This window comes from Octopus bimaculoides, chromosome 11 (assembly GCF_001194135.2).
Source record: "Octopus bimaculoides isolate UCB-OBI-ISO-001 chromosome 11, ASM119413v2, whole genome shotgun sequence".
Classification (NCBI taxonomy): Eukaryota; Metazoa; Mollusca; class Cephalopoda; order Octopoda; family Octopodidae; genus Octopus; species Octopus bimaculoides.
Window position 1 is genome coordinate 276,169 of NC_068991.1, and position 12,941 is coordinate 289,109.

General features: G+C 35.9%; 1 protein-coding gene across 2 annotated transcripts in view; it reads left to right on the forward strand.

The window, feature by feature from the left end:
* The window catches only part of LOC106881202 (caprin-1), a 37,674-nt gene that overhangs the window by 23,650 nt on the left and 1,083 nt on the right, over nucleotides 1–12,941 (forward strand). Inside the window, exons 4-10 of one of the 2 annotated variants that reach the window (XM_014931504.2) lie at nucleotides 754–915; nucleotides 1,658–1,898; nucleotides 4,230–4,550; nucleotides 5,615–6,255; nucleotides 7,579–7,611; nucleotides 7,996–8,170; nucleotides 11,310–11,483. In XM_014931504.2, coding sequence (XP_014786990.1) covers nucleotides 754–915; nucleotides 1,658–1,898; nucleotides 4,230–4,550; nucleotides 5,615–6,255; nucleotides 7,579–7,611; nucleotides 7,996–8,170; nucleotides 11,310–11,483 — 1,747 coding nt within the window. Of the gene's footprint in view, nucleotides 1–753; nucleotides 916–1,657; nucleotides 1,899–4,229; nucleotides 4,551–5,614; nucleotides 6,256–7,578; nucleotides 7,612–7,977; nucleotides 8,171–11,309; nucleotides 11,484–12,941 lie in introns of both variants that reach the window. The other variant, XM_014931503.2, reaches the window with a different exon arrangement.

Here is a 12,941-nt window from a genome sequence, read left to right on the forward strand (position 1 = left end):
GTGGTTTGTCTTCAATTCTGCTTTCTTCTTCTTTAAACTTTTTATCCATTGATGCATATTACTCTTGTCAATGGTGTCATCTCTACAGCCTTCCCTGGATGTTGGACAGCATGTGCTCCTTTGAGAACATTGCCTCTGCTTGGAACCCTCATCTGCCTTCAATAAAGAATGATAGGAAGATGAGTCACTCTCTACCAATGTGTGCAAGTTGAATGACCTGTGGTCAGTGAATAAAAAAGTTATAACCATTTTTGTATTATTTTCAGGACAACCCTCATATATTTGTAAGGAGGTTGTGTTGTTGAGGGAACAAATATAGGAAGACTATCAAAACTAATTTAATATATGATGATTGAAAGATTTTCTTAAGTTTTGAAATGTATATTTTTTAAAACCTGTATTGTTCCATTATAAAAAACAGTTACAGATGAATGTCTAAAGTAAAACTCCCTCTTTATTTAGCCCACATTAATATGACTTTTACCTCCTTTTTATCATGGTTTGTATTCTATTTTCTAATTTCCAATGACTAGCATGGAAAGCGGATGTTAAACGATGATGATGAACTAGCTAAACCCTCCATTGTCTCCTGTGTTGAGTGTTGTTCCTTCAGTAATATTTATTAAACAGTCATTGCTGTTGTTTTTTTTGTTGTTTTTTTTACCTGGATACAAGATTGGGTAGGGAAGTTGTCTCTTTTATCTTTGTGGAATGTCTAATTCTAGAACATTTCTGAAATTTCTTGTTACTTAGGCTGAAAAGCTCTTGAAGAAACAGATGAAGAAAGAACGAGCTGATAGAATTTTAAATGAACATAAACGGCTGAAACAGGTGTTGTTGATCCAAAACTTGTTGGACAGTTTTGGAATGGAGCAGGTTCGCAATGATTTCCGAAATGGCTGGCATTCAGCAGTTGTAAGTATTCATATAGAACTTAAGTAAGTTGGGATTTGTGAAAAAAGACATTATTGTATAAAGTCAGAACCAAAATTTAGTTTCATTTCTAACTTACTGAAAGATCAATTAACTTGATTAATTTTAATATTCTTTTAATTTGAATCTTGTTATTTTACAAATTTGCAAAGACAATCTTTGCTTCTTTGACATGTCTAGGTAGGCAGGGTTGCATGGTTTTTGGGGTTCAGTCTCACAGCATCTTGAACAATTTTCTTCTGCCAAAGCTTCAGATAAGCTAACATTCTGAGAGTAAAATTTGCAAGACAGAAGCTTGATAAAAGTCCATTGGAGAGACTGGTCTTGTTTTTGGGTTGAAGATTTAATCCATTACCTGTCCTTTAGTGAAGTCCACTTTGTACTTTACCTTCTCTCACACCAGTCTCAGAGAACGCATAAACAGTCTTCATTGCTCTTCCTTCTCTGTGTTGAGGAAACATTACAAAACATAGATTAGCTGAAACTGTAATTTACGTCAAACTTATGTTGATTTATGAATTTCATTGTCAAGACTATAGAATGAAGAACTAGTCAGGTTTTGTTACTTCTCAACATAAAGCATTGTTGATTCCACTTAGGTTTGTTGTCAAAATTACAAGATGTTTTCTTTTACTATTTTCATCAGTCGTGCTTGTCGGAATATTTTTTTTTAAAGGATTCGGTTGATGTTTATAAAGTTAATTTTTAATTTTTTTTTCAACAGGTTCTGACTGAAGAGAATCTGACTCAGCTGGATAATATATACAAACATATAAGTCCATCTCGAGATAATCAACAGGATTTTATTACTGCTTCTGAACATTTATGTAGCTTATTGGATGGCAAAGACAAAGCTGTTCTTGGCACCACTTATAAAGAATTAAAGAAGCTGATAGATTTAATTCTTGCGTGTGGCTACTTTGAAAATGCTCCTCGTTATGACGCCAATGGACCTTCAACAGAAGGTTAGTTGCTTCACTTCTCTCCTCCCCCCCCCATTCTGTCTGTGAGAACTGCAAAGTTAATCAAATCATCCTTTTGTGTTTTTCATTACTATTTTCCAAATTATTTTGTTACCCACCCAGAACCTTAAATAGGATTTCTGTATAAAAAGTTCTCTTGATCAGTTTTGTTTATTAGAAGTGAATATAGATTTGAATATAAAGTGTTAGTGACCAGCTGCTAACAGGGATTGTCTTGCACAGTTGTTTAAAGAAGTACTTGTAATATACTGAGATATGTAACATCATTCCACTATGAATTATTTCTAGAAATTTGTGGCTTTGTATATGAAATGATTATTTGAAGTGGTGAGGTCTATAAAAGGAGGGTTAATTGAATGTTCTTTTTTGAAAAAATTACATTTGATTACATTTGTGGGTGTTTTGAGATGAAATATGATAGCATTGAAAGAAAGGGGTCAATCCCTATATACAAATTGACAGGGATCAAGGGATGTTTGTACACACAGTCTTTGACACCTTGTATTCCATACACTTATGGTAGCTTCTAGAGATGAGAATGTTCTTAGCATTCAATATGTGGGTTTTGCTCATATTCAGTGTTGTATGTATGCATACAACACTCTGATGTTACTTATGAGTTGTGATATGTACAGCCACCTGCCTAAAGCTTAATCTCTGCTTCTCCAATAGTGTCATGGATTTGTAAAATATAATCTAAGTCTTTAGGAAAGCTATACATAATGTTTGAACATCTTTAAAAACTTGTTATTCATAAGTTTGTTAAACCCAAGCATGGTTAATAGATTAAGGTAAGTAATAGTATTTTGTTGTTTTTTTTTTCTAAATTTCTGACTAAAAAACATTTTTTTAAAATGCATTGCTTAGGAAGTATTTCAGTAACTTTTTATCTGATCACTGTCGCACGAGTTCAAACCCATTGAAAGACATTATTGTGACCTGCGATCCTTCCTTTTAAATCCAGTCTATGTATAATTCAGTAAAGCTCCATTTTATGTTGTGGTGATAGGGTCTGCCCTGACTGGTGTCTATGGTTACATTCAGGACATGGAAGCTTTTCTTTTTTTTCCCAGAGGAGGTAGCTTTCAATGTTTTCAGATGATAGGTTACTGTGTTGAAGTGGACAACTGCAGTCATTCTGACTATGCATGCTTACACACACACACACACACACACTAATGAATGGTGATGTGATTGAAATCTTTTGCAATAATAATGTTCCAGATTTGTCTTTCATCATAACCTTGGGTAGACAAAAAACAAAATTAATGAAGTCTTGAACCTTTGGTTCAATTAATTTTAATAAAATTCTGAAGAATTTAGTATGAAAAAAAAACTTTGCTGTAAACTTGGTGAGTGGAAGATAACATGCAATTTTAATGGTAGGTTTTTAGTAAAAGGGAAGTTTGTATCCTAGAACCAGGAATGGTCTCAGTTGGATTGGTATTGAAAGGGGGGTAAACACTGGAAGAGAGTTCATGGGTACAACCAATTCTTGATTTTTTCCAAAAAAATGATTTAAGAATTAAAGTTCATAAACATAGATTATGGTGAGTTTTTGGTATTGTATATAGAATTAATGTAACTAAATATCGAGTACTTACTTTAGAGTGGTTTCTTTTATGATCACCAGTTCTGAGGATTGTTACTGTTTGGAAGTATACTGCACATAGATTCTGGGTTTATCATGTTGAGGTATACTTACACAATTCTAAACACAGTTTTTAATGAAAATAAAATATTTTAATTACTTGAAAATACATTGAGAATATTTTCACTCCATAGTTTAGTGATGAAAGACTGAGAAATGTAAGGATCAAATGATAATTTGATTTATCTCAGTTTTTGTGAGTTTTTATTGTCATAAGAGGGGTTATTTTTATTAAGTCTGTCCAAAATTTTGATTATTTTAGAAATAAAATGCACGAACAGTATTTAATTTGAGACAAGGTCATGAAAGGGTCAAGTGGTTCATCAAAGAAATATCTTTGTTAATCAGCTAGTAGTTAAATTATTTCATCATCATCATTTATTGTCCATTTTCCATGCTGGTATGGGTTTAAGCATGGTTTTTGTGGCTGAATGCTCTTCTTAATGCCAACGACGTAATAGAGTGGACCTTTTCTAATTAACAATATTAGATTAAAATAACACTTTTTGCTGCAGTTAAATTTCTGGAAAACCACATTGGATTTACAAACATAAAATGTTTTCAGTTATTGTAAATATCTGTTTATTGATAGTTAAAAATCTGTTTTGTTAAATCATAATTTCTTCTGTGAGATATTTAAATTTGAACACATTGCATATCAGCTCCTGTTGCTGAAAAATCCAGTGAAAAACCCGCGGAAGAACCAGCTACAGTTGTTCCTGTTGAAGTGAACCCAGCTGAGCTGAAGCAACACACAGAGGAAGTTGTAGCCCCAAAACTGGAACCTGAGAAACAGCCCGAAGTCATACTAGAACCAGTGGACAACAGGAAAAACAATACAAGACTGGAAAATCACATTGATAACGATTCTTCTTTCTTCACGACTGGCTCTTCTTTTCCACGTCATCGTCCTTTCCAAGAAATTGTTTCTTCTGTACAAGGAAGTTTTAACTTCTTGCAGGAATCTACCATAGATTTAGATTGTAAGTATGTTTTCTTCAAATTAGTTGTGTCAGAGATGAGAGAATGATATCAACTCAATTTTCATTGAAGCAATCTTGGGATGTTCATAAATTTTAGATCTTTACAATCATCCCATTCAGTACCTTATTTTTTGTGCAGTAATCTAAGTTTGAGCAGTTTAAATTTTGTTAGAACATGGTCTAGGAATATTTATAGAAACTAAATTTCAAATTCAAAACAAGAAGTGCAAATTGAAAATTAAAGAAAGAAAATTCTTCTGTATATTGAATATGAATGACAAAAGAAAAAAAATATTACCATAAATTTGGGATCACACCTTGCTTGATTGGTGTTGACCTGTTGTTATATTTGCATCTTAAATATATTTTCACTGACCCCATAACTACTCATTTCACTAACAAATTAACACTAAATCATTGCCATCTTAATTACAATATCTATAAATAAGAATTAATTAGTTATAAAAGATGAATTTAGATTTTCATTTAGTTTAGTATTTTGCTGCTTATAATGATCAACTGTATAGTTCTGAAAACCATTTCCATGGTTGAGTGGTTCTGTGGGATGTGGGAAATGGCACTCCATCAGTTGCGATGATGAGGGTTCAACAGAACAGCTCGCTTGTGAAATTATGGTGCAAATGGCTGAGTACTCCACAGACACGCATACCCTTAATGTAGTTCAACATGACACAGAATGTGACAAAGCTGGCCCTTTGAAATAAAGACACAACCCATTTTTGTCAGTTGAGTGGACTAGAGCAATAAAGTGAAATAAAGTGTCTTGCTCAAGGACACAACATGTCGCTGAGAATTGAACTCATGATTGTGAACTGAGTCCCCGAACCACTAAGCCATGCACCTTCACAGAAATAAGTTGTTAGGAATTGTTTCTTAGTTTTCCTTTGTTGTCATCCAAGGTTTCTTTTTTTTTTTTTTTTTTTTTTCTTATAAAATATTTTCTTTGGTAAAACTTTGCTAATTAAAGAAATTTAATAGTGAATAATTTTTCCTGTTTTTGAAAGATTTTGATTTTCGTGAAAATGTGAATTTTGTTTTTGTAGCTCCACAACATATGGACCCCGCGGTAGTAGCTGCTCACCCGATGCCAGCAGTCCGACATGCACCAAATACATCGGTAGATGTTAACAGTCTCACTCAGGCAGGATTTGTTGCTCCTGGCTACGACCAAACTGCTGCTGCTGTCGCAGCAGTTGCTGCTGCACAATCTCAACAACAACAACAACAACAACAACAGCCGCAGCAGCAGCAACCCCCACATCAACCAGCACCACCACCACCACCCCCATCAACAACTGTGCCTGCTTCACATCATCCAGTGATTAAGTCTACACCTCAGCCAACTGTGCAACATGTGCAACAAGCACTTCCACCATCAGTGCAACCTAATTCAGCAGTGACATTGGATGTTGCATCTGCTAATCCAGCTCAGGCCCATGCTACAGCTCTCTTATCGACTACGCCTGCTGCTGCTGCTGCCGCTGCCAATGTGGTCAGCCAACAACTGGACTACTCGAACCAAGCATTCACTCAGAATGCAATTTCTCAAAATTTATCCACCGATTCTTTATTCCATTCGGTGGAAGACTGCCCACCCACTCACTCTATGATTGGCCAATCTGTAAACGATACTTCTGTACCTGCATTTGAAATTCCGACCATTCCCTTGCCAAACCAAACACAAGTGAGTAGATTTCTGTTCTCAACAATTTTGTTGGTTTCAGATTTGACATTTTTGTGAAAAGTAACAAAATTTAAAGCCTACAGACATAAAAAAAAAAAAAAGATTAAATACTGAAACTTCTTCCCCCCCCCCACTCCTACAAAATGCCTCATAGAATCATTCAGTTGTGTTAGCTTTGAAGAATATTTTTACTGTTTATTTTTGAGTAAAAGAAAACGATAGAATATAAGAATCTTCTGGGTTTCTTAATTAAAGATGAATTCTAGAAAGATTCATTTTACTTGGGGAATAGAATGTGATGGATGGACAGAGAAATAAAGCTCTTATTATATTCAAATGGACTTTTGATTTGTGGGAAAATAGGTTTATTTAAAATCTGAATTCGTTTTCAGAAATCCATGTTCTATCAAAAGATACGACTTCGCAGTACATAAATGTTACTTCCAGTCTCTTCCAAGTATTAATGATTTGTAGAAACATTTGCTGTTAGAGGGGAGATAACCTCTTCTCTGTAGTAAAGCTGATGACCGTCCAAGTTTGTCATTGTTTCCATCGACTGACTCGATTCAGTTATGAACTTGTTTACACTCTCCACACTAAGCTATGATGTTAGCCATAACTCAGCTTGCTTCACTCTAAACTGATCAGTTTTGCTCTTTTTTCTTCTTTTTCTTTTCTGAAGTACCATCCTATTACTTGGTGGTGTTTTTATATTGTGATTTGGATTGACCAGTGGCTTGTGGGTGCCATACAACCCATGTATTGATGAGAGTTGGCAATCGGTATAGCAACAAATTTAGTGTACATTTTGCCAAGGTTCAGTCCCCTCTTGTTTATCATAAGTCTTCTAGGCTGTAACAGAGGAATTTAAAACTGGTTGCTCTTGGGCGTTTCTCTATACGTATGACCTGGTTCTTGCAACTGAATTTATGTATGTTTTTGTGTTTTATACATACATATATATATATCCCTATGTATATGCATGCGTATGTGTGTGCACTCATGTTTGCATAGGCTGATTTGTTGGTCTTCTGCACTCTTCCTGTCTATGAAATTCCTCTCCTGACGAAGATATTGGTCCACCACTGGCTCAAGTCAGTTATTTATCCAAGGTGCTCTACAATGGTGGAAGACTTGGGAATTACTCAGGAACATTGAACAGAACCAAGACAGGAATATTATTTTACAAGCAATTGAAATTATAACTCTGTTTCCTCTCTGTTTTTGAACTTATTTCACCTGTGTACATTTAAATTGTCTCTTTCATGATTCATGCAGTATTTCTTCAATTATTAACATGTATCCTGTTTATGAATTTTCCAGTTAACAGATGGAGCTATCAGTCCTTTTGTGAAGGTAACTCTCTAATCTTTACTATACTACTACCCTACTTGGAGCCAGAAAGATCTTAATAGGTTTTTGTTTAATTGTACTATTTATAATCTAATTAGTTTATTTTGTTTTAAATTATGAAAATAAGTGTGAAGTCTGTGTAATGATAATTATTATTTTTGTGATTTTGGCCAGTATCAATTTCTTTGGAATCATTTTATTTTGATAATGACTATAGTAAAGGCATGAACATCACTGTTTACCATTTCCCATATCATTCAGAGACTTAATATTTAATTATGTAAATCCGTTTAATTACTTCTGGCTCCAGTTTGTTTATATTTTTATCTCATCACAACTGGAATAGGACGGAAATTGTACCATTCACAGAAACGTTATTATTTCCAGGATGCCAGCTCCCAGTCTCACGCTGTTAAAAAAATTACCAACTTAAATGCCAATGCAGCCGTATTCCAATCTATGAATGCCAATGCAGCTGTGTTCCAGCCACAACATACAGACGCCACCCCGAATAATGAAGTGAAGAGTCAGTTATCACCTCAACCTACAGATTACAATCAGGGTTGGTAAAGTTTCATGAAATTATCTCTGGAGTTTGGTTTCTGGGATTTGTTACAGCAATATGTATGTGCGCGCACGCACACACACACACACACACACACACACACACAACACTGTGTGTATATTTACAATATTTATGTCTACACAGTCTTTTGATTTCCAATGGATGTGAAATGATGATGATGAATCATCTTTGTGTCTTATTCTTGGGTATATCCAGGTTTCCTTACTGGATTGAAGTAAGAAACCTTTGTTCATAAAGTAAGACTAGTGGTGTCTTGTTATCCATTGTCGATGCACTTGGAAGTGAGGATTAGAAGATGTCATTGCTACATTAGTTTTAAAGACCTGCAATCTTAGTTAAAATCTTGATATGTATCAAGCAATGAGCTTAGTGGCTATATGTTGAGAGGTATGTATATATAGCTTCATTTATAGCGCTGGTGGTTGTATGTTGATATTGAACAATGACACCACATGACAATCATAAATTAGATCAGAATGATTGAAATGTTGTTGAGTTATAATTCATATTTTATAAACATACTTTTTAAAGAAGAGGAATATGGGAGATGGGACCTTTTTTGCGGGCACAGATTGGGCTCATGGATAGGGTCCTGTGAGTGAATCGACATAAATAGAATGCTTTTAGGACATCACTTTTGCTGTGACAGACTGATCTTGAGCTGCACAGCAAATTGCCATTATCTCAGTTGTTTGTTGTCTCCTCTGTGAGGCTCAACATCTTGAGATTAGCCTTCACCACCTAATCCCATATCTCCCTGGGTCTCCTTCCACAAGTTCCATTAACTTTGAGCAATCAGCACTTTACACACATGTCATCACCTGCATACATCCTCTGCCCATACTGGTGCAGTCTGCTTTCTTGCACATGACATTTGATACCTCATGCCCAATTCTCCTCTCAGTACATTTGCACTTTGCACACCCAGAAGAGCATACTAGCTTCATTCCTTGTTTTCACATATCCACTGCATTCAGGGCCCACATTTCACTACCATGTGGCATTGCTGTTCAACAAGCATCATACAATCTGCTTTTCATTCTGAGAGAGAGAGAGAGAGAGAGAGACCTTTTGCCACCAACAGTTGTAATAGCTCTCTGACATTTCTCCATTCTATTTTTATTCTAGCAACTTTATTTTCAGAAGAACCTCCCCCCACAGCTAATTAGGTCATCTAGGTAATAGAAATTCTCACCTGGGCATTCAAGAAAATTTACTTCCTGTATGTCATGCAAAGACTAGTTTCTTTAACCTTCCTGCAGAAAGGCCTCATAAAACCAGCCCCTTTTTGTTCATCTGCCAGTTATGATCAAAGAACATATGCAGATATAAAATGCTGTTGCTCTGTTTTCTGAGACTTAATTGTCCTATTGACCACTTTATCTACTCACCTTAACATCATTCTTGTAACTATGGCACGTATCTCATCCGCTTTTGTGCTGCCAGTTACTCCCCACTCTCCTTAGAACCCTTTCATTTTAACTCCATCCCTCAATTTCAACGTCATCCTTTTCTGCTTTATTTTCTACTGCTCACCCTTTTCTGTGTGTCTCAAGGCATCTCTTTCTCTCTCCTCAGACAGAGCTTAGGACTACCATATCTTTAACACCCTTCCATATCTGCTCTCATTCTCATTACCCTTTTATATCTACAGTCCACTGTCCCCACCTCTCTCTTTATACTCCCTTATACATCAGATCCTCATCACTCTCACCCCCTACTCTTTACTTTCTGATCTATCTACAGGATTACACTGCTGCTCTCCACTCCACCTGTACTGCTTCTTATCTCTCACCCTTCCTCCTTAGCTGCTCCTATTTCTTTTACCCCTACCCGCATATTAATGTTTACCATTGACCATCCCCCCACCCTTGTTCTTTTTACTACATTCACCTCTCTTCTCTCTCTCTCTCTTTCTCTCTCAAATGAACTTATCTACCCACCCAGTTCCTATGTTCATATTCTCTCTCATCTTCACTTTGTACCTTGAGTACGTGCACTGACACCCTGTCCCTACCATCTTTATCTCTCTTTCCAGTTACTCTCACCCACCCTTATCTAAGGCAGAGTATCCATGTGTCTTCTCCACAGCAAAATACTTGTCTCTCTTTCATACTTTAGCCTGTCTATGACAGGCATAAAGCCACTTCCCTTTTTACTGTAACCCCACTCATTCGAAGGGTCTTTTTCCTTGTGGCTTACTTGGCAAATTCACTGAGAAAAGCCCCTTGTACACACTGTAAAAGGGTTGGTGTTAGGAAGGGCATCCAGCTGTAGAAGTAATCGCAATGCAGACATTGGAACTCATTGGATCCTGCCAAACCACCTGACTCTTGCTTGCCTGGAATATGGTGATGATGATGATGATCAAAAGCTGATCACTTGCTCAAGGTGCTGCACAGTAGGACTGAACTTCAAACTACATGGTTGGGAAACAAGCTTCTTACCTTCACAGCCAATGATTTCATTTTATAATTATTCATCCCTTGTTATTTTTACAGATTATGTCAATAATATTGGGTTTAGTTACTGCTACTACTATTACTCCTACTACTATTAATAATATTAACAAGAACATTGAATTTGAGTGCATTTAAGCAGGTATATAGGTAACCTAACAAAATAGCAGCCAAACCTCTCTGATATAGCCTATAATATCTTAAAAATAAGAAGGGTAAGTTAAAAAATGTAACTGTAAGCAACAGATTTAGTGGATCAGGGCCTGAACTGGGGACTGAGCAACAAAAATAACACTAGACTCCCAAATGGATTAAAGGGTTGAAAAGAGGGAAACAAATGTTTCATGAAATTTTGTCCCATTTTTAATGAATTAAGTTGGTTTATTCGAAGGCAAAGAGTTCAACTCCCAGGAGAGTTGTTGTTTTGTGCCTTTAAATCTCATTATACACCACAATATTCACACTTACAATCAGCTTAAAAACTTCTTTCTCCTATATTCCTCTCTTTTCCCCTGCAAACTATCCCAGCTGATCATCAATATTTCTGATCAGAAGTAACTGTTCTGTTGCTTATGACACAGCACAAATCTAAGTTAATGTAACAAATAAAATGATTTGACTGTTGATAAAATTGTTTAATTACTGTCTAATTTCAGGAAACAGTTATTCTCCTGGATATTTCCCAAGAGGAAGCTTTCAGAATCGTAATTACCGTGGTAACAGAGGCAGTCGAAGTGGTTTAAACAATGGCTTCAATCGGAACAGTAGTGGTAGTAGTAGTGGAGGAAGTGGCGGTGGTGGTGGTGGCAACCGAGGAGCTTACACCAGGAGTAAGTATCTTCTCCCTTTTTTTTGGCTCGTTTAAATTGTTACATTAATGATTGATGTGTTAATTACAAATCTCTATAAACATGTAGTTAAATACTTCAAATAATGATTTCATTATCACCAACATAAATCAATAGTTTTCTTCAGCCAGTGCCACTTGACTAGCACCTGTGCCGTTGGCTTGTAAGAAGCACCATTCGAGTGTGGCCAGTGTCAGTGCCACCTGACTGGGTTCTGTGCTGGTGGCACATAAAAAGCACCCACTACACTTTTGGAGTGGTTGGCGTTAGGAAGGACATCCAGCTGTAGAAACCTTGCCAAATCAGACTGGACCCTGGTGCAGCCTCCTGGCTTGCCAGTTCTCATTCAAAACCACCCAACCCATCCCAGCATGGAAAGCCGACATTAAACAATGAATTTGATTGTGATGATGACACCAGTGAAGGCCTTGAACCAACTCACCACTCTCTCTCTCTTTTTGGTTGGAATGTTTAGAACAAGATACCTTAACAACAACAACAGCATGATTGATTCATTACTCGACTTGCTATGTGATATATAAACTCTACTCCGTCTTCAGTCAACACATAATCAGCACCATCTGACAGCCACTCCATCTCTTTTTCTAATAAATGTAAACAAAAAACCCCCCAAAAATTGGTTTCTCTATTTTAATCAAGACAACATCAGATGCATCTGTTTCTATTTTGTGAATATTTTTGTTAAATTATTCCATTGTCATGGTTGAATACAAGGTTTTACAGCCAATTCCAAATTGTGCTGTTTTCTCACCTGATTCTGTTACCATTTTTTACTTATTTCACCAGTCATCTGCCTAACTCCACTTCATCAAATTACCGTCATCATCATCATCATCATCTTTCCTCACTTCAACATTCTTAATGTCTGTGGACCTACTGACCTGAACATTGAGTTCCTTTCCTGCAGACACAGATCTTTATGAAGGACACAGTTTTGGGAGTAGGGTACTGCTCCTCCTTCAACTTTCAATTATATTGTTAGAATATCTTTTGATACAATTTCTATCCAAGTTGCAATATAAATGAATATTACTCTTAATTTTCTAATTGTGACATATAAAACTGAACAAATACTTCCAAAGTTCACTATTTGGAATGGGTTCTGTAAATGTCAATTCGAAAAACCATGAATAAATTCTGGAATTAAATCTTGTGGAATTAATGACCAGTTTTAGAAACATAAATTCTTTCATCTCAACTTCACACAAAAATCAACTGCAATCACATACATGTCATTAGATTGCAGTTTCTCTTTCCCTCCTTACAATTGGTTTAACCATGTCCTTTGTAAACTTATCCAAACTTGTCTCTTTTATTCATGCTTAAATGATTGCAGTATATTTTCAACATGTATAAATGTGTGTGTGTGTCATGTTTTCATGTATATGAATATACTGATATATATATATATATATATAT